Source organism: Salvelinus alpinus, chromosome 1 (genome assembly GCF_045679555.1).
Source record: "Salvelinus alpinus chromosome 1, SLU_Salpinus.1, whole genome shotgun sequence".
NCBI classification, from domain to species: Eukaryota; Metazoa; Chordata; class Actinopteri; order Salmoniformes; family Salmonidae; genus Salvelinus; species Salvelinus alpinus.
Window position 1 is genome coordinate 62,407,709 of NC_092086.1, and position 21,208 is coordinate 62,428,916.

General features: G+C 45.1%; 1 protein-coding gene across 7 annotated transcripts in view; it reads right to left on the bottom strand.

Annotated features, from left to right (window-relative positions):
- The window catches only part of LOC139582855 (peripheral-type benzodiazepine receptor-associated protein 1-like), a 194,116-nt gene extending 173,120 nt beyond the window's left edge, over nucleotides 1–20,996 (bottom strand). For 3 of the 7 annotated variants that reach the window (XM_071413257.1, XM_071413283.1, XM_071413247.1), the window contains exons 1-2: nucleotides 20,739–20,996; nucleotides 18,560–20,018 (exon numbers count right to left, since the gene is read on the bottom strand). In XM_071413257.1, the coding sequence (XP_071269358.1) occupies nucleotides 18,560–19,633 (1,074 nt within the window). In that variant the 5' untranslated portion in view covers nucleotides 19,634–20,018; nucleotides 20,739–20,996. Of the gene's footprint in view, nucleotides 1–9,114; nucleotides 10,973–18,559; nucleotides 20,019–20,738 lie in introns of those variants that run through there. The other 4 variants (XM_071413266.1, XM_071413275.1, XM_071413300.1 and 1 more) reach the window with 3 other exon arrangements.
- Between the last annotated feature and the right edge of the window lie 212 nt (nucleotides 20,997–21,208).

Sequence of the window (21,208 nt, forward strand, 5' to 3'; positions counted from 1 at the left end):
ATGGGATATGTACGTACGGCCACTGTAGGGATGACGACGTCAATGCACTTGTTGTTGAAGACGGTGACTGAGGTGGTATACTCCAATGCCATTGGATGAATCACGGAAAAGTCTGTTAGTGAAACAGTCCTGTAGAGTAGCATCCGCGTCATCTGACCACTTCCGTATTGAGCAAGTCACTGTTACTTCCTGCTTGAATTTCTGCTTGTAAGCAGGAATCAGGGGGATAGAAATATGGTCAGATTTGCCAAATGGAGGGCGAGCTTTGTATATGTCTCTGTGTGTGGAGTAAAGGTGGTCTAGAGTTTTTTATTCCCTCTGGTTGCACATGTGACATGCTGGTAGAAATGAGGTCAAACAGATTTAAGTTTGACTGCATTAAAGTCCCCGCCACTAGGAGTGCCGCTTCTGGATGAGCATTTTCTTGTTTGCTTTTGGCCTTATATAGCTCGTTGAGTGCGGTCTTAGTGCCAGCATCGGTTTGTGGTGGTAAATAGATGGCTATGAATAATAGATGAACACACCATCTACCAAGAGTTGTCTACAGCTTATCATGAGGTACTCTACCTTAGGCGAGCAATACCTTGTGACTTCTTTAATATTACACATTGCGCACCAGAAAAAGATCTTAGTCTAGTTCAAGGTGAGTAATCGATGTTACGATGTACAGAAGCTCTTTTCGGGTCATAAGAGACGGGTAGCAGCAACTTTATGTACAAAATAAGTTACAAACAATGGGGGAAAAAATAAAATAGCACAGTTGGTTAGGAGCCCGTAAAACAGCAGCCGCTATACATATTTATTTGAACAGTGAAGCTACGTATAAACGTATAATTTGGCTCTATACTCCAGCATTTGATTTGAGATCAAATGTTTCATTTGAGGCGACAGTACAGAATGTCACCTTTTATTTGAGGGCATTTTCTAATATATCTGTTTTACCATTTAGAAAATGTAAGCACTTTCTGTATCTAGTCCCATTATTGGAAGGTGTCATAAGTATTTGGAAAAAATTCACATCTGTGTGTGCTAAAGTCGTCAAAAGTTTAGTATTTGATCCCATATTCCTAGCACGCAATGACAAAGCTACATCAAGCTTGTGACTCTACAAACTTGTTGGATGCATTTGCAGTTTGTTTTGGTTGTGTTTCAGATGTTGTGCTCAATAGAAATGAATGGTAAATAATGTATGTCATTTTGAAGTCCCGTTTATTCTAAATAACAATAGAATAGGTTTCTGATCACTTCTACAATAATGTGGATGCTACCATGATTACAGAAAATCATGAATAGAGGCACTAAGATCATACCCCCCAAGACAGTCTAACCTCTCACCAGTACCAATAACACAGGAGATTAGCATTTGGGGGGGGGGGGGGGGGTGTATGATATTTATACCTCTGTACCCTTCCACGCATCATTATTCAAATAAGAAGGTGACATTCTATACTGTTGCCTCATATGAAACATTTGATCACAGCCCAGAGGTTTATTGGAGATCCAAAGGAACGTCGACAGCATCATCTCACACAATAGACTCCTTTTTCTACACACACCTCCTGAATAATAGGCCGCTGTAACAGCTGGGTGGGGGTTGGGGGCTATAATGTCACACGCCGCACACAAGGCTGGAAATGGTAAAGGGGAATAAGGACACGCACTAGGTTGCCCACTCTGCACCACATGTAACCAGAAAATAAATAGTAATCTCTAAAAAAAACTGACAGAACCTCCCATCTTAACAATACTTGGGGATCACCTCCCAGTGGGCTGAAAGGACTATCAGATAATTGCTAATGCATCATTTAAATGCTCCCTCCCTCTCAGCTCCTGTGGCCAGATGGCCATTCATCTACCACCATGTGTGTGTGTGTGTGTCTGTGGTGCAGTATATTTGTTTTCTATTGAGACTTAATTGCTTTGTTTATGAGGATAAGCAATGGCAGAGGCCAGTGGCCAGCATCCAGTATCCTGAGAGAGCGCAACAGACGTCCCCCATTGACAGATCATTTTTTAGCTCTGAAATACTCAGAAAATCCCAACACGATTTTAAGACCAAAAAGAAAAAGCTAACCTGATGTACTTCTACAATGGGCTTTTAAATATGAATGAATGTTCCTCCAAAAGCTGAGTAGTCTGGTTTCACTCCCCTTGCAGGGAAACGGAGTGCTTCTGTTACTCTCAGCAGATATTTGGGAGGGAGGAGAGAGATGTCATAGTGGGGTCAAGCTGAGGCGGGCGGGGGATTGTCCTACCTCACGACTGCCACGCGAAAGCTAGCTTCATATTCTGCTCATCAAAACAGACCGTCTCAGGGGAACTCACATGGAAGACTCTCTCTCTCTGCTCTTCAAACTCTCCCTCCCTCCTGCTTCCTCTATCCATCCCTCTCGCCCTCCCTCCACCTATCTCTGCCCCATCCTTCCCTAAATAAATCAGCAAGTGTTGTTTTGTGTTTGATCAAAATCATGTAAGCTACCCATTAAATCCCTCCACATAAAATGCAATTTCCTTCTAGTACACTACAGTTCAATAAAAAAACACCAACAGCAATTCAGTTCCATATGAAAACAGGCTACTGATGCTTGGAAAGAGCCGAGTTATTTTCTCTCACGTTTTGTTTTGCAATTGCTGCTAACCGCAGAATTCAATCATAACCAGAATCAAAGCTCTTTCTACGCTAATAACCTATTAGTACATATTCATAAATGTAGGGACACAGAAAGGTGACACGCACAATACAAGAAAACACTTAGTGTGTCTAGACTCCGGCGCCGAACAGGATGGCTGCCTCGCTTCGCGTTCCTTGGAAAATATGCAGTATTTTGTTTTTCTATGTGTTATTTCTTACATTGGTACCCCGGGTGATCTTAAGTTTCATTACATACAGCCGGGAGGAACTACTGAATATACGATTAACGTCAACTAACCACCCTTCCTACCAGGAATATGACTTTCCCGAAACGGATCCAGTGTCTTGCCTTCCACCCAATACAATGGACCTGATCCCAGCCGGCGAAGCTACACGACGCCGAAAAAGGGGCAAACGTAGCGGTCTCCTGGTCAGGCTTCGGAGACGAGCACATCGCGCTCCACTCCCTAGCATACTACTCGCCAATGTCCAGTCTCTTGAGAATAAGGTCGATGAAATCCGAGCACGGGTAACATTCGAGAGAGACATCAGGGATTGCAACGTGCTCTGCTTCACGGAAACATGGCTAACTGAAAAGACGCTAACGGAGTCGGTGCAGCCAGCTGGTTTCTTCACGCATCGCGCAGACAGAAACATACATCTTTCTGGTAAGAAGAGGGGCGGGGGGGTATGCCTCATGATTAACGAGACGTGGTGTGACCATCATAACAACACTCAGGAACTAAAGTCATTCTGTTCACCTGATCTAGAACTCCTCACAATCAAATGTAGACCGCATTATCTACCAAGGGAATTCACTTCGGTCATAATCACAGCCGTATATATTCCCCCCCAAGCAGACACATCGATGGCCCTGAACGAACTCTGACTCTCTGTAAACTGGAAACCACACACCCTGAGGCTGCATTCATCGTAGCTGGGGATTTTAACAAGGCTAATCTAAAAACAAAACTCCCTAAATTCTATCAGCACATCGATTGTCCGACCAGGGCTGGCAGAACTCTGGACCATTGTTATACTAACTTCCGCGACGCATATAAGGCCCTCCCCCGCCCTCCTTTCGGAAAAGCTGACCACGACTCCATTTTGTTGATTCCAGCCTACAAACAGAAATTAAAACTACAAGCTCCCGCGCTCAGGTCTGTTCAACGCTGGTCCGACCAATCTGAATCCACGCTTCAAGACTGCTTTGATCACGCGGATTGGAATATGTTCCGCACGGCGTCCAACAACAACAATGATGAATATGCAGATTCGGTGAGCGAGTTCATTAGGAAGTGCATTGACGATGTCGTACCCAGAGCAACGATTAAAACATTCCCAAACCAGAAACCGTGGATTAACGGCAGCATTCGCGTGAAACTGAAAGCGCGAACCACTGCTTTTAACCAGGGCAAGGTGACCGGAAACATGACCGAATACACACAGTGTAGCTATTCTCTCCGCAAGGCTATCAAACAGGCTAAGTCCCAGTACAGAGACAAAATTGAATCGCAATTCAACAGCTCAGACACAAGGGGTATGTGGCAGGGTCTACAGTCTATCACGGATTACAAAAAGAAAAGCAGCCCCGTCGCGGATCAGGATGTCTTGCTCCCAGACAGGCTAAATACCTTTTTTGCCCGCTTTGAGGATAATACAGTGCCACTGACACGGCCCACTACCAAAACCTGCGGGCTCTCCTTCACTGCAGCCGAGGTGAGTAAAACATTTAAACGTGTTAACCCTCGCAAGGCTGCAGGCCCAGACGGCATTCCCAGCCGCGTCCTCAGAGCATGCGCAGACCAGCTGGCTGGTGTGTTTACGGACATATTCAATCAATCCTTAGCCCAGTCTGCTGTTCCCACATGCTTCAAGAGGGCCACCATTGTTCCTGTTCCCAAGAAAGCTAAGGTAACTGAGCTAAACGACTACCGCCCCGTAGCACTCACTTCCGTCATCATGAAGTGCTTTGAGAGACTAGTCAAGGACCATATCACCTCCACCCTACCGGACACCCTAGACCCACTCCAATTTGCTTACCGACCCAATAGGTCCACAGACGACGCAATCGCAACCACACTGCACACTGCCCTAACCCATCTGGACAAGAGGAATACCTATGTGAGAATGCTGTTCATCGACTACAGCTCAGCATTTAACACCATAGTACCCTCCAAACTCGTCATCAAGCTCGAGACCCTGGGCCTCGACCCCGCCCTGTGCAACTGGGTCCTGGACTTCCTGACGGGCCGCCCCCAGGTGGTGAGGGTAGGTAACAACATCTCCACCCCGCTGATCCTCAACACTGGGGCCCCACAAGGGTGCGTTCTGAGCCCTCTCCTGTACTCCCTGTTCACCCACGACTGCGTGGCCATGCACGCCTCCAACTCAATCATCAAGTTTGCGGACGACACTACAGTGGTAGGCTTGATTACCAACAACGACGAGACGGCCTACAGGGAGGAGGTGAGGGCCCTCGGAGTGTGGTGTCAGGAAAATAACCTCATACTCAACGTCAACAAAACAAAGGAGATGATTGTGGACTTCAGGAAACAGCAGAGGGAGCTCCCCCCTATCCACATCGACGGGTCAGTAGTGGAGAAGGTGGAAAGTTTTAAGTTCCTCGGTGTACACATCACGGACAAACTGAATTGGTCCACCCACACAGACAGCGTTGTGAAGAAGGCGCAGCAGCGCCTCTTCAACCTCAGGAGGCTGAAGAAATTCGGCTTGTCACCAAAAGCACTCACAAACTTCTACAGATGCACAATCGAGAGCATCCTGTCGGGCTGTATCACCGCCTGGTACGGCAACTGCTCCGCCCACAACCGTAAGGCTCTCCAGAGGGTAGTGAGGTCGGCAGAACGCATCACCCGGGGCAAACTACCTGCCCTCCAGGACACCTACACCACCCGATGTCACAGGAAGGCCATAAAGATCATCAAGGACAACAACCACCCAAGCCACTACCTGTTCACCCCGCTATCATCCAGAAGGCGAGGTCAGTACAGGTGCATCCAAGCAGGGACCGAGAGACTGAAAAACAGCTTCTATCTCAAGGCCATCAGACTGTTAAACAGCCACCACTAACATTTAGCGGCCGCTGCCAACAAACTGACTCAGCTCCAGCCACCTTAAAAATGGGAATTGATGGAAATTATGTAAAAATGTACCACCAGCCACTTTAAACAATGCCACCTAATATAATGTTTACATACCCTACATTACACATCTCTTATGTATATACTGTACTCTATATCATCTACTGCATCTTGCCATCTTATGTAATACATGGACCACTAGCCACTTTAAACTATGCCACTTTATGTTTACATACCCTACAGTACTCATCTCATAGGTATATACCGTACTCTATACCATCTACTGCACCTTGCCTATGCCGTCTGTACCATCACTCATTCATATATCTTTATGTACATATTCTTTATCCCTTTACACTTGCGTGTATAAGGTAGTAGTTGCGGAATTGTTAGGTTAGATTACTTGTTGTTATTACTGCATTGTCGGAACTAGAAGCACAAGCATTTCGCTACACTCGCATTAACATCTGCTAACCATGTGTATGTGACTAATAAATTTGATTTGATTTGACTGTGTGTATGAGTGTGCATAACAACCCTTGGTGTCCAGAGTGGCGCAGCAGTCTAAGGCACTGCATCTCAGTGCTAGGGGCGACCCTACAGACACTGGTTAAATCCCGGGTTGTATCAAAACCAGTCGTAATCGGGAGTCCCATTTGGCGGTGCACAATTGGCACAGCATCGTCCGGGTTAGGGGAGGGTTTGGCAAGGGTAGGCTGTCATAGTAAAATAATAATGTGTTCTTAACTGACTTGCCTGGTTAAATAAAGTTAAAATATAAACAATGTACACGTGCCCCCATTTTTAACACAACTGACTTTATCACCATGTCACTCATCCTACTAGTTACAGTCAACTTGCTGCGAGTAGATGCCAATTATGAGAGAGATCTTCTGGGTTCCAAACTTCCCCTTATTGACTTTCAATGGAAGTCTGCAGCGGTGTTAAATATGGGTTGAGGTCAACTCTCTTGCTAAGTATACATTTTTTGGGACGGTATGGCAGTATGAGCCAGTTTATGTTTCTGAACAAGAAAGGCTCCTCATGTTTTATGAGTAGTGCATGACCTTACGATGGCAACAAATTAATTATACAGCTGAAGTCAGAAGTTTACATACCCTTAGGTTGGAGTCATTAAAACTCATTTTTCAACCACTCCACAAATATATTTTTAACAAACTATAGTTTTGGCAAGTCGGTTAGGACATCTACTTTGTGCATGACACAAGTAATTTCTCCAACAATTGTTTACAGACAGATTATTTAACTTATTATTCACTGTATCACAATTCCAGTGTGTCAGAAATATACATACACTAAGTTGACTGTACCTTTAAACAGCCTGGAAAATTCCAGAAATGATGTCGAAGTTTCTGATAGGCTAATTGACTTCATTTGAGTCGTGGTGTACCTGTGGATGCATTTCAAGGCCTACCTTCAAACTCAGTGCCTCTTTGCTTGACATCATGGGAAAATGTAAAGAAATTAGCCAAGACCTCAGAAAAACAATTGTAGATCTCAAGTCTGGCACATCCTTGGGAGCAATTTCCAAACACCTGAAGGTAACAAAGGACCTCGTGAAGATGCTGGGGGAAACAGGTACAAAAGTATCTATATCCACAGTAAAACAAGTCCTATATCGACATAACCTGAAAGGCCGCTCAGCAAGGAAGAAGCCACTGCTCCAAAATCACCATAAAAAAGCCAGACTGCGGTTTGCAACTGCACATGGGGACAAAGATTGTACTTTTTGTCCTCTGGTCTGATGAAACAAAAATAGAACTGTTCAGCCATAATGACCATCGTTATGTTTGGAGGAAAAAGGGGGAGGCTTGCAAGCCGAAGCACACCATCCCAACCGTGAAGCACGGGGGTGGCAGCACCATGTTGTGGGGGTGGTTTGCTGCAGGAGGGACTGGTGCACTTCACAAAATAGATGACATCATGAGGATAGAAAACTATATGGATATATTGAAGCAACATCTCAAGATATCAGTCAGGAAGTTAAAGCTTGGTCGCAAATGGGTCTTCCAAATGGACAATGACCCCAAGCATACTTCCAAAGTTGTGGCAAAACTCAGTTACACCAGCTCTGTCAGGAGGAAGGGCCAAAATTCACCCAACTTAATGTGGGAAGCTTGTGGAAGGCTACCCGAAACGTTTTACCCGAGTTAAACAATTTAAAGGCAATACTACCAAATACTAATTGAGTGTATGTAAACTTCTGACCCACTGGGAACGTGATGAAAGAAATACAAGCTGAAATAAAATCACTCTGCTATTATTCTGACATTTCACATTCTTAAAATAAAGTGATCCTAACTGACCTAAGACAGGGAATTTTTACTAGGATTAAATGTCAAGAATTGTGAAAAACTGAGTTTAAATGTATTTGGCTAAGGTGTATGTAAACTTCCAACTTCAACTGTAAGTGATTTATAATAGGCTACCTCCATTCCGATGGTTATATTCTCAACCAAACTAGTATAAAACTAACAGTGAAGTCACAGACAGATAGGGTTACCCTGACACGTCACAGGGGCTATAAAGCTGAAGCATCCGTTTAGACGTTTTCTCATCACCAACTACGGTAGTGAGAGGAAGTTTAGTCGACGGTAGTGGTAGAGGACGGAACTGAGTGAAACTGGGCCGACATTCTGCAAATGTTTTCATCAATGAAACATCTGATCTTAATGTTTCAGTTACCAAAGCTACAAGAATCTGTAACGAATATAGTGCACTACGTTTTGGAGACATGACGCTTTGCCAAAATGTTACATTTGTTTTGTTGTTTAGCAGGACTGCAAGGTCGAATTTAGAATTGAGATAGGGAATGCCTCCTTCTGAAGTGCGCACAAACGGAAATATGCAAATACATGCTACAATGCGCCAATAGGATCTTGCTAGCTCATGCTTGGCCCACCTCCTTGCTTGTTCTGACCATAATGCTTCATTTTCTCCCACTGTAAACAATCCTGCTTCAGACCAGTACTCAAACTGGCAGTTCATTCATTGACAGACAACCTAAAACAGGGCTGCCTACGATAGCACTCAAGCAGGATCAGATCAGGACGTTCAATGACAACCTAAACATACAGGCTTAACTGACAACATACTCATACAAGTTCCTATGCAGAGTTGCGAGAGAACTGGCCCATTTCAAACTGCAGAAAATCTGCATCAGATAAGCAGTTCAATCTAATTAACAGACCATCCATGCATGCAACAGCCAATACTTTGCAGCGGTACCGCAAAACTCTAGGGGGTCCTACAGGTCCAGTGTATCTTTTCTGGAGGAATTTTAACTATTTCAGGGATTAAAAAGGTAGAGATGGGTTACAGGTACACCATCACAACATACTGTAGTCCAGGACTTACCTTGCGAAACCGGTCCACCTCGCAGTCGTTGAGGTCCTCATAGAGCGAGTGATGCCTCTTGCCCAGCAATGCTGTGGGTGTCACAGTGGCACGGTCTAGATGTTCCTTGTCCATTAAGTCACCCTTGGTAGAAGTAGTATACGGCTGCTCCTCTGTCGTAGTATCCCTCTCCCTGTTCTGCTGTCCTGGGGCCTCAGCCTTTCCACGACTGCTCCTTTCCATGTCTGTATCCACTGCAGACGCAGGCTTCTCCGGTTCAGGTTCCGGTGGCTGCTCGGTCCTGGTGCACAGGTCATACATTACTCTCTACTGTCACAAGCAGGCAGCGGCAGTGCATTAGCAGCAGAAATCAATAGGCCCAACAGGGGGGGCAAGGGCGACACAATCTTGTCATTCACTGCTGGGGGGGGGTGGAGGTTATCATGGATCAGCCTCCACCAAGGATAATTGTTTTTTACCCTGACACCCTCCTGTCCCCTTCTTTCTCTTCCTTGATCTTCAGTAAGTTTACAAAAGGGGTGGTGGGGGGGGGGGGGGTGTAGTAACTTGGTCTGAGCTGAGTTCAAGTGTCCGACACGAAAAGATCAGTAAGCTCAGCGATGTAATTACCAGGCTCATCAGTAACAGAACACAGCCGCCTCATAAGTTTGTTAATGTAGCTAGTCGGACCCCTAAGATGACGCTTTCACGGTGACAGAAATAGCACTAAGTGGTAGACTGCCTCGTTCGGTTCCTTTTATAAAATATTCCTTACAACATTTCCAAGAGAAAACCAGCTCAAGACAAAAAATCCAGAGAGCTCCTCCTTTAAAATTTGAACTTTTAGGGGGGGCTGGAAAAATGCCCTCAATGACGTCTCCCACAAAAAAACAGTCTTCAAATACTGCAGGATATTGTGTACTCACGACAAACACTTCTTATAGCACGTCCATGCACAGACACCAAACAATGAAGCATTTGCAGTAGAAATTATGCAATGATCATGCATGTACTTCCCCGTGATCCTATTTAATAAGAACAGTGAAGCGTGCAGATTGAGTCCGGGTCCTACTTGCTAGGTTGACTGAGGGAGGCTGCCTCCCCACTCCTCTGTACGCCACAGAGGGATGGATCTGTCATTGTTGCTCATCCACAAAACGGGAACAGGAAAGGAAAGCCTAGTCATTAGCAGTTCGTACGTCACTTAGAAGATGAGCTTGACTCTGGTTCTCTGTGACGACAGCACAGAAGAAGCACTGCTGGTATATTGTGTGTGTGAAGGCAAACAAGATCAGGTGAAAATTACTGGTTTAACTAACAGGTCCAACCTCCTCTCCAGTCCTCTCTCTCCCGCTCTGCTGGCTGAGATGCAAGTGGTCTCCAGCTGTGCCGGTCTCCTTGTTGACGGTGCTGCTAAAAACAACGAGGCTCAATGAACTGTCTAATTCCCGTTTCCCATATAACAACATTAAGGTGAAGGAAGATGATGACCAACTGAAGGGGAAAAACAAACTGTGTGCGTTTGTGTTCATGAGAGGGGGTGGGAAGAAAGGGATTCTATCCTCCTATCACATCAAGACAGCCTCTGGGAGGTGGCCAATCACAACTGCAGCTCGAGCTGGTTTCCACGGAGATGACGCTGGAATGATGTTGCTTGCCTATTCATTGTCGAAGAGGCACACACACACTGCTACACAGGAAGGCTGGCTGAAGGCAGAGCGATGGCATACTGTGCACACACACACAAATACCAACATACACACAGCGTCACCGTCACACCCAGGTGTCTTGCGAATTAACTTGTCATATGATCCTGCAGCTCAGCTGGCTGAGATTCATATCTATCGAAGCTGAGAGTCAGACCATTCAGCTACTCTACTAATTGCTTCTCAATCGTGCAAACAGAGGGAGAGACAGTACTCCCAGGGAGATGAACACAAACCTAGGCAGACTCATAGCCAAGCATGAACTAACCATACAGTCAATAGTCCAGACAAATTGGGGTGAGCTGCTGAAGCCAAAACCCTGTCCTGGTTTATAGCAGGCAGCAACCTGCTGACTGACTTACGTACTGTAGTTGTAGCTAGGCAGAGGGGAGAGTTGTAAATGCTGCAGTGGCCGTCCAATGAATATGAATCTCATTCCATGAGGAGGAAATGACATATCAAAGTTGGACTCCTTCCAGATAGGGATTTCTAACTGAATGATGGTGGAGCAATATCAGGTCTTTCCCCCACATTGAGTTGCAGACCTTCCTTGTTTAAATAGTACTCTGCAAGCAGCAGATGATCAGTTACCAGACCTATAACCTGGCCCAGAACGCTGTCACTCTCCCATCCCCAAGCAACTCAAACAAGGAGACGTGACCGCAGATCAAATCACCCCATTAAGGGTTGATTCCACTGGTTTACATAGCATGCCATAGGGTCGGCACGTTTAGAGCGCACGTAAAGAGATTATCTACCAATAACATCTTGAAATATGTCAACAACAAAAAACATTGGAATAGTGGTGTAGCCGACCAGCTTATAAACATAACATTGCTGTAGCCTCGTACAAAGTAGTTGTGAATTTAGGGTGCAATATTTGTCTTGGTTTTGAATTTAACTTATTAGTAATTCAATAATGTATTAGCTAATTGCTGCTTAATTCAACCCTCTCCTGGGTATCTGCACTTTATTTTGAGGCAAGGCTGGGCATATATTCCAGCTAGAGAAATTAGAATCTGCCTTAAAAATAAGAGCCTTCCTTCCAAAGTGACTGATCATGTATTCTGGTCTGTGCAATTTAACTGAAGCTATAAAAAGGGGAAATTCAGCACTGTAATAGTGTATGCATCACTTTTAGCTGCTCTTGCTAGCTGGAGCAGACAGATTGGAGCTTGGCTGGCTAGAGAACCCATGCATTTAGATGTGTAGTAATAATACGCAGCAGCATGGGTTTGCACGTGTGTCTCTCCACTCTCCAGTATTAGGGAGGGTGAGTGAGCATGTCATCCCATTAAAGCAGATCTATTTCTGGGCACCTGACTGAGTAATCAAAATGAAAATGGAGGCCTGTCGACCTCTGTCTGAAGCCAAGTTTTAAGACTCCGGTCACTGTTTCAATTAAACAGAATGCTTTATCACTCCTTCCACAGATCCCCACACCATGCTCCACCAACCCTGGTAGCCTAAATCCCTCAGGAGGATAAGAGGTGCCTGTCATGATGACAAGGATTTCTCTGCTTCATTCTGTACATCCTGGTCATGACCATTGCAGGGCCTGAGGCACATTGCCAGGAGGAATGATTGAAATGATTTAGCAAACAACAAATACTGTAGGAGACATGTTTATTGCATGTCATAACTAACCGCCTCTGCAAGAAAATGGAAAGTGAATGCCCTGGCCTATAGCACAGAAAGGGAGAGCAAGAGAACATCCCTCTCCAGACAAAGACAGAACAGATACACCCTTTCCTTCTCACTGCATTTCACCCCATTTTCTCATCAGTTAAAACTTTAATTACACGGCACTGGGGTGAGCGTGACCTTGGCAATGAATGGAACCAACCCTAACATGCTCTCCTCTCATACAGCCCCAATCTCCCACCCGCTCTGCGTCCGACCTCTTTAAATCTTTAATTGAAACCCGACTGGGGGCGGGGAGCACTGATAGGAAAACAACAGCTAGAGAAAAAGAGCAGAGTGTCAGCCAGCAGCAGTTCAAACATGCAAGACAACTGGGTAAATCATTTTGATTTCAATCCGTTTTTGACAGCGCCCATTTTGATTTTAACGAAACCTTCCATACATATTTGCCCATTGTAGAAGTGCTCAGAAAGTGACTTTTTGGACCCGAATTCCAAAACATTCAAGAGATAAACATTCTCAAATTTGACCCCTTTTGCATATCCCACCCTACCATGAGACATCTAAAAGTGCTTTTAGAAAGTATTCATACCTCTAGACTTTTCTAGTTACAGCCTTATTCTAAAATGGATTAAATCGTTTTTTCCCCTCTAATCAATCTACACACAATACCCCATAGTGACAAAGCACTAGAGGTCGACTGATTAATCGGAATGGCTGATTACAAGTTTTCATAACAATCGGAAATCGTTACTTTTTGGACACCGATTGGCAGATTAAAAAATAATAATAATAATTTTTTACACCTTTATTTAACTAGGCAAGTCAGTTAAGAACACGTTATTATTTTCAATGACGGCCTAGGAACAGTGGGTTAACTGCCTTGTTCAGGGGCAGAACGACAGATTTTTACCTTGTCAGCTCGGGGATTCAATCTTGCAACCTTACAGTTAACTAGTCCAACGCTCTAACCACCTGCCTCTCATTGCACTCCACGAGGAGCCTGCCTGTTACGCGAATGCAGTAAGTTGCTAGCTAGCATTAAACCTATCTTATAAAAAACAAACAATCATAATCACTAGTTAACTACACATGGTTGATGATATTACTAATTTATCTAGCGTGTCCTGCGTTGCATATAATCAATGCAGTGTGCATTCGCGAAAAAGGACAGTCGTTGCTCCAACGTGTACCTAACCATAAACATCAATGCCTTTCTTAAAATCAGTACACAGAAGTACGTATTTTTAAACCTGCATATTTAGCTAAAAGAAATTCAGGTTAGCAGGCAATATTAACCAGGTGAAATTGTGTCAGTTCTCTTGCGTTCATTGCACGCAGAGTCAGGGTATTCGCGATAATAATAAACATTTTGTATTCTAAATGATAGGTCATTAATATGGTCGAATCCGGAAACTAAGGCTCGTAATTTCTGTGTGTTATGTTATAATTAAGTCTATGATTTGATATTTGATAGAGCAGTCTGACTGAGCGATGGTAGGCAGCAGCAGGCTCGTAAAAATTCATTCAAACCGCACTTCAAGCATTGCGCTGTTTATGACTTCAAGCCTATCAACTTCCGAGATTAGGCTGGTGTAACCGATGTGAAATTGCTAGCTAGTTAGCGGGGTGCGCGCTAATAGCGTTTCAAACGTCACTCGCTCTGAGACTTGGAGTAGTTATTCCCCTTGCTCTGCATGGGTAACGCTGCTTCGAGGGTGGCTGTTGTCGATGTGTTCTTCGTTCGAGCCAAGGTAGGAGCGAGGAGAGGGACGGAAGCTATACTGTTACACTGGCAATACTAAAGTGCCTATAATAACATCCTATAGTCAAAGGTATATGGAATACAAATGGTAGAGAGAAATAGTCCTATAAATACTATATTAACTACAACCTAAAACCTCTTACCTTGGAATATTGAAGTCTCATGTTAAAAGGAACCACCAGCTTACATATGTTCTCATGTTCTGAGCAAGGAACTTAAACGTTAGCTTTTTTTACATGGCACATATTGCACTTTTACTTCTCCAACAATTTGTTTCTGCATTTTTTAAACCAAATTGAACATGTTTCATTATTTATTTGAGGCTAAATTGATTTTTATTGATGTATTATTTTAAGTTAAAATAAGTGTTCATTCAGTATTGTTATAATTGTCATTATTACAAATAAATAAATACAAATCGGCTTTTTTTTTTGTCCTCCAATAAATCGGTATCGGCGTTGAAAAATCATAAATCGGTCGACCTCTACAAAGCACATTTACATAAGTATCCAGAACCTTTACTCAGTACAGCCTTGGTCTTCTTGGGTATGATGCTACAAGCTTGGCACACCTGTATTTGGAGAGTTTTTCCCCCATTATTTTCTCAAGCTCTGTCAGGTTGGATGTGGATCGTTGCTGAACAGCTCTGGCTAGGCCACTCAAGGACATTCTGAGTTGACATTCAGCGTTTTCCGTGATGGCCAAAAAGCTCAATTTTAGTCTAATCTGACCAGAGTACCTTCTTCCATGTGTTTGGGGAGTCTCCCACATGCCTTTTGGCAAAAACCAAACGTGTTTGCTTATTTTTTTCTTTAAGAAATTGCTTTTTTTCTGGCCACTCTTCCGTTAAGCCCAACTCTGTGGAGTGTATGGCTTAAAGTGGTCCTATGGACAGATACTCCAATCTCCGCTGTGGAGCTTTGCAGATGCTTCAGGGTTATCTTTGGTCTCTTTGTTGCCCCTCTGATCAATGCCCTCCTTGCCTGGTCTGAGTTTTGGTGGGCGGCCCTCTTTTGGCAGGTTTGTTGTGGTGCCATATTCTTTCCATTATTTAATAATGGATTTCATGGTGCTCTGTGGGATGTTCAAAGTTCCTAATATTTTTTATAACCCAACCCTGATCTGTACTCCTCAACTTTGTCCTTGACCTGTTTGGAGAGCTCATTGGTCTTCACAGTGCTGCTTGCTTGGTGGTGCCCCTTGCTTAGTGGTGTTGCAGACTCTGGGGACTTTCAGAACAGGTATATACACTGCTCAAAAAAATAAAGGGAACACTTAAACACAATATAACTCCAAGTCAATCACACTTCTGTGAAATCAAACTGTCCACTTAGGAAGCAACACTGATTGACAATAAATTTCACATGCTGTTGGAATAGACAAAAGGTGGAAATTATAGGCAATTAGCAAGACACCCCCAATAAAGGAGTGGTTCTGCAGGTGGTGACCACAGACCACTTCTCAGTTCCTATGCTTCCTGGCTGATGTTTTGGTCACTTTTGAATGCTGGCGGTGCTTTCACTCTAGTGGTAGCATGAGACGGAGTCTACAACCCACACAAGTGGCTCAGGTAGTGCAGCTCATCCAGGATGGCACATCAATGCGAGCTGTGGCAAGAAGGTTTGCTGTGTCTGTCAGCGTAGTGTCCAGAGCATGGAGGCGCTACCAGGAGACAGGCCAGTACATCAGGAGACGTGGAGGAGGCCGTAGGAGGGCAACAACCCAGCAGCAGGACCGCTACCTCCGCCTTTGTGCAAGGAGGAGCAGGTGGAGCACTGCCAGAGCCCTGCAAAATGACCTCCAGCAGGCCACAAATGTGCATGTGTCTGCTCAAACGGTCAGAAACAGACTCCATGAGGGTGGTATGAGGGCCCGACGTCCACAGGTGGGGGTTGTGCTTACAGCCCAACACCGTGCAGGACGTTTGGCATTTGCCAGAGAACACGAAGATTGGCAAATTCGCCACTGGCGCCCTGTGCTATTCACAGATGAAAGCAGGTTCACACGCACATGTGACAGAGTCTGGAGACGCCGTGGAGAACGTTCTGCTGCCTGCAACATCCTCCAGCATGACCGGTTTGGCGGTGGGTCAGTCGTGGGGTGGCATTTCTTTGGGGGGCCGCACAGCCCTCCATGTGCTCGCCAGAGGTAGCCTGACTGCCATTAGGTACCGAGATGAGATCCTCAGACCCCTTGTGAGACCATATGCTGGTGCGGTTGGCCCTGGGTTCCTCCTAATGCAAGACAATGCTAGACCTCATGTGGCTGGAGTGTGTCAGCAGTTCCTGCAAGAGGAAGGCATTGATGCTATGGACTGGCCCGCCCGTTCCCCAGACCTGAATCCAATTGAGCACAACTGGGACATCATGTCTCGCTCCATCCACCAACGCCACACCACAGACTGTCCAGGAGTTGGCGGATGCTTTAGTCCAGGTCTGGGAGGAGATCCCTCAGGAGACCATCCGCCACCTCATCAGGAGCATGCCCAGGCATTGTAGGGAGGTCACACAGGCACGTGGAGGCCACACACACTACTGAGCCTCATTTTGACTTGTTTTAAGGACATTACATCAAAGTTGGATCAGCCTGTAGTGTGGTTTTCCACTTTAATTTTGAGTGACTCCAAATCCAGACCTCCATGGGTTGATACATTTGATTTCCATTGATAATTTGTGTGTGATTTTGTTGTCAGCACATTCAACTATGTAAAGAAAAAAGTATTTAATAAGAATATTTCATTCATTCAGATCTAGGATGTGTTATTTTAGTGTTCCCTTTATTTTTTGGAGCAGTGTATATATATATATATATATATACATACACACTGAGATCATGTGACACTTAAATATAGTCCACCTGTGTGCAATCTAACAAATTATGTGACTTCTGAAGGTAATTAGTTGCACCAGATCTTTTTTTAGGGGCTTCATAGCAAAGGGGGTGAATACACATGCACGCACCACTTTCCATATTTATTTATGAAATTTATGGAACAAGTTTTTTTTAGTTTTTTTCACTTCACCAATTTGGACTATTTTGTGTATGTTCATTACATGAAATCCAAATAAAAATCCATTTAAACTACAGGTTGTAATGAAACAAAATAGGAAAACGCCAAGGGGGGTGAATACTTTTGCAAGACACTGTAGGCATACAGAGGCCCATTATCAGCAACCATCACGCCTGTGTTCCAATGGAACGTTGTTAGCTAATCCAAGTTTATCATCATGTTAAAAAGGCTAATTGATCATTAGAAAACCCTTTGCAGTTATGTTAGCACAGCTGAAAACTGTCGTGTCGATTAAAGAAGCAATTAAACTGGCCTGCTTTAGACTAGTTAGACTACATCCCAAGATGGTGTAGCAGTCGGATGTGTGTTTTGTCTTGTCCCGTGTAAATAGTTTCTCTTTTTTCATATATATATATATATATATTAATCTCACTTTCAATCTACGGACTGAATATACTCTCCTGCAACCCGCCTCACCCAATGTGGTACGGCTATTTTTATACTTTAGAACCGGAACCCCCCCCCATCAGAAGTTAGCCAGCTAACTAGCTACTAACCAGTAGTCAGTTATCCACTGCTAGCGGTCTTCACTGTTAACTCGGACACCAGCCAGCCTCAGCTCGGTCAATACCTGCCAGTTTGCACATATCAACCCAGAGCATATCGGACTGCTTTTTCTCTACCACATCTCCGGATTCCTACCACAAGCTCTGGACCTTTACACCGGCTCATCGCAGCTAGCTAGCTGCAATCCAAGTGGCTACTCCTGGCTAACATTGGATGTTGGGTACTATATTGAATCTTATGTGAATCTTATAAATCAAAAAAGGGCACATTTGGGCACAATCAATTAATTTTATCTGAGAAATTAAGCTAACAAAATAATGCTGCAGGAATGCTAATCTTACCTGTTTCTAACTACAATAAACTATTTCAGAACAATATGTGATGGTGGGTGTCATGGATTGCTGAAATGACATGGTGTTTATGACCAGCGGACCTAATCCAATTTCCTTGAGCTTTTATCTGATCTCCTTCCAAGACGATGACTATAAGGATTGCTTTTGCTTTATACTGCATATCTTACACGCTCATTGAGCAAAATAAAAATATGCAAGGTTGCATTTCTAAAGCCTGTGCTGGCATTATTAAAGCATATGCCCAAATGACTTGAATAACAAATCAGAAACACATTACATCAAAATCAATGCATTTGCAAACTAGAAAGTGAGAAGCCATGGCATTTGCTATAATGAGACCAGAAAGGTGACCTCAAATGACCTCATCAACCTATAGTCAAAGGGAAGAGGGGTGAGAAAATGCAAATATGAAGCAGCTTACCTCCATGTTGTCCTCCATGTTGTCTTTGTCAGAGTATTTGGAGGGCGAGGACTTGTCTGACCCAGGCGACTTAGACTGGAGGTCCCAGCCTGCATGGGGTGAGGATGTGGTCTGAGGGGGGCTGGAGCTTCGACAGGTGTCCCCAGCCAGGGGAGAGGAGCAGCGGGCAGCTGCACTGAGGTTCCTTCCTGAAGCCACGCTCATATGCTCTCTCCTGGTTCTCTTCTTGGGTGGAGGGGATGAGGGACTCTTGGAGCTCTGGGAAAGGGACCTGGAGCGGGCCAGTGGTGGAGGCCCACTGCGATGGGAGTGGTCTTCCTGGTCCTGGGTGGTGCTGCTGAGGAGATGGACACAGCTCTTAGACCTGTGCCTGGTTTTGAGAGCCCTGGAGGAGCTCTGGTTCCTCTCCTTCACCTCCCTGGTCCCTAGTCGTCGTCCATGTCCGTCGACTTCAAGCAGGTGGCCGAGGTAGAGGTCCTTCTCCAGATCCAGCTCCTGTCTGAGACGCTGGAGGAACACAGCCTGCTCTCCATCTCTATCCGTAACCTGCAGCCTCACCAGCAGCTGCTCCAGCTTACGGTAGCTGGCACCGCTGCAGACACAACCAGGCTCTCTGTCTATGTTCTCCCCCCTGCTCTTCCACCCAGACTTGGTGATGGTTGTGTTGGCCTCCTCAGCCAGCCGGCGCTGCAGTTCCCTGGCCTGCCTGGTGGCAGCTTCCCTCTCCAGCCCAGTGCCTACCGCCTTTAACTCCTGTCCTTTGGATCTCAGCAGGTGTCTCACCTCAGCAGCCTGCTCCCTCCTCAGCACCTCCTGTAGCCGCTGGAGTTCCAGGGCCTTCTGTCGCTCGTGCCTGGCCGTCAGCTCCCTCAGGGCCCGCTGCTGCTCCCTCTCAGCCTCCTCGCGGAGCCGACGCAGCTCCAGGGAGAACCTCTGGTGAGTCTGATGGTTATGGCACTTCTCTGCCTCCAGGGCCGAACGCAGCTTTTCCAGGTCGCGACCGTGGTCCCCCCACCCGTGGCACGGCCTCTTCGACGACAGAACCATAGCATTACCTCCCCTGTCCTTCCCCATGGTCAGTGAAGCACTCACAGAAAAGCAAGCGCGCCGAGGGGAGACCCACTCAGTTCAGTTCAGGGGAGAGCGCATGCAGTTTAGTGGAGGCCCACTCAGTTCAGGCAAGGGGAGGACACATGCAGTTGGACTGAGGGCCAGATGATTATGGGGGGAGTCATGCAGGAGGTTGAGATGTAATGGGGTGATACTTATCAAACAAGCAGCATGAAGTTAACACAGTAGATCACTGTAAAGAAGTTGAGGGGATGGATGGCAGGAAATCAGATGGCAGGATGCAAATCAGTGTTTGATGGATGTCAAAGCACTGTGATTGCATGAGTTATGTTCTATTTTTCATGAGAATTGGTTGGTAGTTGATGTAGTGAGACTAGGGAACTCTTTGCTTGCATGTCCACAAAAGATGAGAAAACAGCTGTCAAAAGTTAAATTCCATACACATGCATGACAAATGACTGGTCATTGATCCTACAAACTTGTTTGGAATGTGTCACTCAATGTGTAACTATCTTCCTACCTAGCTACCTGCCCACGTGCAGCAGACGTCATTCAGATCCACACACACACATACACACAGTGAAGGATGAAATGTTAGCAAATGCATGCTAGCTAAGCTAGTTGATTATGCATACTAAAGCAAGAAAATGTCGGGAATGCAACAAGTGGCTTCATACAATGCAACGTGAGCAAAGTTGATGCCGTATAGCTAGGCAAGAATAACATGTTTGTTTTTAGCCTAATAAAATGTTCATTAGCTAGCTAGCTCATTGACGTTACATGGACAGTTCTCTGGCCATGTTTGGAATTGACGTCATCGTGCCCCAAAACTAGAATTGGCATAGCCTCTGCTCCAGGAGCTGTGTGTACAGGTATCCTGGAGCGAAGAGGCTATAATTGACAACAAACATGTGAAGAGTGAGATAACGTCTCGCTTGCATCCGCTACTGTACTAGCTTAGCCACTATCGGCTGCCTAGGCTAATCTGCCACTTGCTTGCTAGTTAATCAGCTGACTGCTAGTTAGTCCGGGAGCTAATTAAAAACCAGTAGCCACACGTGGATGACAATCAAGGCACGAGACATAACAAACAGCATTACAAACTCACCTCTCACCAGTTAGCTAATGGTAGCTACAGCAACACACAAACTTAGATAGCTAACGTTATAACCCAGTCGGTTGCTACTAAAATAACTAGCCATTCCTTTTACAATTTAAAGTTAGAACAAGCCCTCAACCGGTGCCCACGTAAGACAACCGTTCTTTATATTACTCGAGCTACCGTAATGGCCTCGGTCGAAACCCGCATCTCAAGGGAGGACCAGTTGCTTCAGTAGAGTATCCTACTCCTTTCTAAGTATCTCTGGACGAGCACTTAAGCGTGCCCCGTCATCAAGTGGACCAAAGATAATTGACCGTAAGTCGAGCGACAACTAGTGGCTTGCACATGCAAGGGCATATGGCCCGTTATTTATAAGGCTGATTAAAAAAAACTAGTTCACATGTTGAAATGTGAAGAAGGGAGGCTGTAAGTTTTTAGCAGAGTCGTATTTGAAATGACAAATAACTGTTATCTAT